Source organism: Lagopus leucura, unplaced genomic scaffold, assembly GCF_019238085.1.
Source record: "Lagopus leucura isolate 7727_CA_CO unplaced genomic scaffold, USGS_WTPT01 34577-0_obj-0_obj, whole genome shotgun sequence".
Taxonomy (NCBI): Eukaryota; Metazoa; Chordata; class Aves; order Galliformes; family Phasianidae; genus Lagopus; species Lagopus leucura.
The window spans coordinates 2-4,884 of NW_024963044.1; the positions used below are offsets into that span (position 1 = coordinate 2).

A 4,883-nucleotide genomic window follows, 5' to 3' on the forward strand; every position below is an offset into this window, starting at 1 on the left:
GCGTATTTTTGTATTGTACACAATGGAGAGTGACTTTAACATTAAATAGGGAGAAATTGGGACTGCTTGGTGTGTGGGGGGGGGGACATTGGGGGGCTGGGGGGAAGCAATGCTCGGGGGTCTGCCTGAGCTTTTTCCCCTTCCCTCCCATTGCAGCGCACCTAAACTTCTCCAGTGCCCCCCAACCCCCCCGCTCCCTTCCCACCCCAACTCTGTCTCATCAAGGCCACCCCCAGCAGATACAATCCAATTTATTCCCCCAAACCAACCAACAAACGATGACTTCTCAATCCTAAAATTCCAACGCAACGCCCCCAGAACCGAAGCGGCGCCGTCCTCACGTTCGTTCTTGGGGAAGTGTGGACGGATTCCATCGTTTTTCAACCTAAAACAAAAGGGGGGGGGGGGAGAAGCAGAGCTCAGTGCATCTGTGCCCCCACAGAATCCCCCACCCCAAACCCAAATGCAGGAAAAGGGGAAAAATTGAGGTGCTGGAACAGCTGCCCAGAGAGGCTGTGGATGCCCCGTCCATCCCTGGAGGTTCAAGGCCAGGTTGGATGGGGCCCTGGATTAAATGTGGAGGTTGGGGGCCCTGTGTGTGGCAGGGGGGGCTGGGGGGGGGGGGGGGGTTGGAGTTTTATGATCCTTGAGGTCCCTCCCAACCGTTGTGTGGTTCTGTGAAATGAAATGCATCTGCGGGGGGAGGAGGGGGGCAGCATCACTCACGGTGTGGGGACACTCAGAGTTGCTCAGCTGCTGCCGGAGCTGCTTCCTTCTCCTCCTCTTCTTTCTCCCCACCCTCAGGTCCGCTTCTGGAGGGTTCCTCATCTTGGGGGGGTTCTTCATCCTGGGGGACATCCTCGTCCTGTAGGAACGGGGGCAGCAGCGGGGGCCGGGGGGGGCAGCGGAGGAACTCCTCATGGGGCTCTTCTGGGGCTGGCGGATCCGCGCCCGCGGTGTCCCCCGTGTCCTCGGTGCCGTCACCCGGAGCTCTGGCATCGCCCGGCTCGCCGGCGTCACCCGGTTCGTTCGCGTCGTCACCCGGACCTTCAGCATCAGCATCAGCATCAGCCGTGACCTCGGTGCCGTCACAGCCGTCCTCGTTGTCGGCCAGGTCCTTGCCGCCGTCACCCGGATCCTTGGGGACGTCGCACAGATCCCCCAGCTCTGTGCTGTTGTCTCCCGAACCAGCCACGTCCGCGGCGCCGCATCCGCTCGCTCCTTCCATCCCTTCTCCTTCCTCCGGGATCTCATCCGTGAACGGATCTTCTCCCTGGGAAAAAGAACAGCGGGGAAGGTTGCGCTGAGCGCGGCCGGGGCGCGGAGCCGGGAACCATCGGACGCCGGGAGCGGGATCCAACGCTTTCAGCAGGAGAAGCCGAGATCCCGAATCGCGGTGGCCCGGCTCTACGGCACGGGCGCACGGAGCAGATCCGACAGCGCTGCCTTCCTCCAGGGGGAGCCGGCCGCCCCCTGCGCGTGCCTTTAATTGTCGGAGCTCGTTATCTCGTCGGAAGCTCCCAGAGAGCGGCGGCGGGAGCCCCGCAGCCGCGCCCCGCTCCCCACGGCCCCACACGGGCGGGCTGCTCGCCCCACGGAGCCGATGGGAGGCTCAGCCCCACGCTCGGCCGCCTCCGTGCGATCCATGCAACGTTTCGCTCTTCCCTGCTCGGGTTCACCGGAGCCGGAGCCTTGTCCGGGAAGCACCGGGAAAAGCTACGGGAATGCCGGCTGCCAGCGGAGCCGTCAGTCCTCCCGCCGGCTGTGCCCAGCGGGGCAGTCCTGGCACGCAGCGCCCCGGCTCCGCTGGGGACGAGGCAGCTTTCGGGCATTACCTGCAATCCTTCAGTTTTTTCCCCTTTTTTCAGCTTTAGGCACCTGGGAACGGTACGGAGGACGGCGCCGGGGTGGCTCCACGCTCTCCTCCCGCCGACGGCCGGCGGCCGGGCGCGCTTAGCTCTGCCGGCAGCGTGGGACGCCGTCGCTCGGGAGGTGACGGCGGTGCCGGTGACGTGCCTGGGGACCCTGGCAAGGGGTAGATGGATGGAGTCGTAACTTGAGCGAGCGGCAGAGCCCGGAGGGCGGCGCCGGGCGAACGCAAAGCTCGGCGGCTCTGTGCGCCGGACCCAAGAGGATGGAGTCGCAGTTGGGTTGGGAAGGCCAACGTGATGCCGATGGGACAAGGGGGGTCTCCCAGCGCATCCCGGTGCCCCCCAGGGTCGGGGGAAGCGGCTCCGTGGCGTCGTCGCGGGGCTGCGAGCTCTCCTCCGGCCCCCTGCGGGTTTCCGGCTTCCTCCTGCCGCTCCGGCGCCGCGCTGGCCCTAAGGACCCGCTCCTCGCGCCGTGGGCTGGCCCGGGGGCAGCTCCTGCTTCCCACCGGGATCTCGGGGCAGCGAGCGAGGTGCGGCGCCTGGAGGCTCTGTGCCGTGGGGTCTCTGCAGAGCTCGGCTCTGTGCGGGACGTGGGGTGGCTCGGGGCCGTCCCCGGAGCACGCTGCACCCAGCTGAGCTCGGGCCTCGTGCTCGGAGTGCCTTTGGGGCTTAGTTCCTGCTTTTTTTGTTTTGGTTTGGTTTGGTTTGGTTTGGCTATTTGGTGTCTTTAGTGATGGTTCATAACTGATCAGGGGGTTACGGTAGGTACTGTACAGTCTGCAAGTTAAAAACACGAGAGGTTGTGAACCGCCTCCGGAGTGAGAGAAACCAGAGCCAAAATTCGGCCTTTCCGAAGGCAGCAGCAGAGAGGGAGCGGAGCCTCCCCCCGTCTCGGCGCTGCAGCACACAGCCAGCGCGCACTGAACGCACGCAGCGCACGCGTGCGGCTCCCGGAGCTGAGCACCGCCCCCTCTGGCTCACCTTGAGGTACTTCTCCAGCATCTTGACGATGTGTTTGTTGTTCAGGACGCTCTTGGCCACGTGCAGGCTGGTCTTCTTGAACTGCTCGGCGGCCATCTGGGGAGGAAAAGAACCCGTGTCACAGCGGGGAAGCCACACGGGAGAAGGGAACCCAACAGACGGCAAGGGGGCTCGAGAAATGTTGGAGAAGGGAGCCCACGTAGGAAAGAGAACCCGACTGATGGCACAGAACGAAACCCAACCCGTGCTGGAGAGAGAAACCAAGGAATATGGGAGAAGGGAACCCAACCAATGTCAGGGAGAGAAAGCAACCAATACTGCAGGGGGGAACCCAACAAACATCAGAGTGAGGAACCCAACCAAAATCAGAGGGAACCCAACCAGAATCAGAGGGGGAACCCAACCAGAATCAGAGACAGAACCCAACCAAAGTCAGAGAGGGAACCCAACGACCGTTGGAGAGAAGAACCCAAAAAATGTCAGAAAGGGGAACCCACATTGGAAAGGGAACCACGAGGGAAAGGCAACCCAAGAAATGCAAGAAACCCAACACGCAATGGAAGGGAACCCAACCAACGTCAGAGGTGGGAACCCAACCAACGTTGGAAGAGGGAACCCATGCTGGAAAAGGGAATCCGACCAACATCAGAGAGGGAAACCCAATGAACATCAGACAGGAAAACCCAACCAACCTCAGAGAAGGGATACCAAGAAATGTTGGAGGGGGGAAACCAGACTGGAGAGAAGGGAATCCAACAAAGGTTGGAGAGGGGAACCCACATCAGCAAGGGGAATCCAACAAATGTCAGAGTGGGGAATCAACACCACAGCAGGGAACCCAACATCAGAGTCGTGGGATTTGGGCTCGAGGTGTTCAGACTCTTTTACAAATCCCAGAATTGTAGGAGGATGAAAGCGGAGCCTCTGGACCTTCCCCAGTCCAACCACTGGTTCTGTGATGTTTAAGGATCCTTCCAACCCAACCATTCCATGGTTCTGTGACCTTCAGGGACTCCTACAGCCCAACCCATCCTAGGATTCTCTTCATTATTGGCCCAACCCATCCCGTCTCTAAAACCCCATTTAGACATTTACTGTCTCCCATCTGAATTCCTCAAGCGCCCTCAAATTTTAAGTCAGAATTTTTCAGTCAGAATTCCAGCAAACGCAGATTGAGAGAGAAGGAAAACTCAGCCTGCACATGCAGTTAACTCATTAGTTAAATGTGCATCTTCAAGATGAAAGTCACAGAATCGCTGCATGGTTTGGGTTGGCATCGACTCATCCATGTGTTTCAACTCTTATCTGGGCATCAGCCTCACAAAAACAAGGTCAGCCACCCCACCGGCCTTCTGTTGCCCTTTTTATGTTTTAATAAAAAGGACTGGAAAATAGACACAGGAGTGATGTAGAGGCTGCAAATAAACCCAAAGCTCAGGCTGAACGTTCCTCAGAGGCAGAGACTGAAGAGGAGGAGGAGGAGCCCTCAGAGACGAAGGACAGGGAGGAGAAGAGAGGGGTCTGCAGTACTGCGTCCAGTTCTGGGCTGCCCAGCACAAAACAGACAGGGAGCTCTTGGGAAGAGGCCACCAAGATGGTGAGGGGCCTGGAGCATCTCTGCTATGGGGAAAGGCTGAGTGAACTGGGTCTGTTCAGCATGGAGAAAAGAAGGCTGAGAGGGGAGCTGATCCAGGCCTGTAAATATCTGAGGTGTGGGGGGCAGAATGGCGAGGCCGGACTCTTTTCAGTGGTGAATGGAGACAGGACAAGGGGAAACGGCCGGAAACTGCAGCATAGGAAGTTCTGCACCAATGTGCAAAGGAACGGCTGTGCAGTGAGGGGAGGAGCACTGGAACAGGCTGCAGGGAGGGGGGGGAGTCTATGGGTCCCAATGTGTCTCTGTGGGTCCCAACGTGTCTCTATGGGTCCCAATGTGTCTCCATGGGTCCCAATGGGTCCCAACAAATCTCTATGGGTCTCAACCTGTCTCTATGGGTCCCAATGTGTCTCTATGGGTCTCTATGGGTCCCA

At 59.5% G+C, this 4,883-nt stretch overlaps 1 protein-coding gene across 1 annotated transcript in view; it reads right to left on the bottom strand.

Annotated features, from left to right (window-relative positions):
• Positions 1-235: 235 nt before the first annotated feature.
• Positions 236-4,883, bottom strand: part of AKAP8 (A-kinase anchoring protein 8) — a gene marked incomplete at its 5' end in the record, with an annotated part of 11,749 nt that continues 7,101 nt past the window's right edge. Inside the window, 3 exons of the mRNA XM_042891102.1 lie at positions 236-385; positions 727-1,273; positions 2,853-2,948. Of these exons, the coding sequence (XP_042747036.1) occupies positions 740-1,273; positions 2,853-2,948 (630 nt within the window). The remainder of the gene's footprint in view (positions 386-726; positions 1,274-2,852; positions 2,949-4,883) is intronic.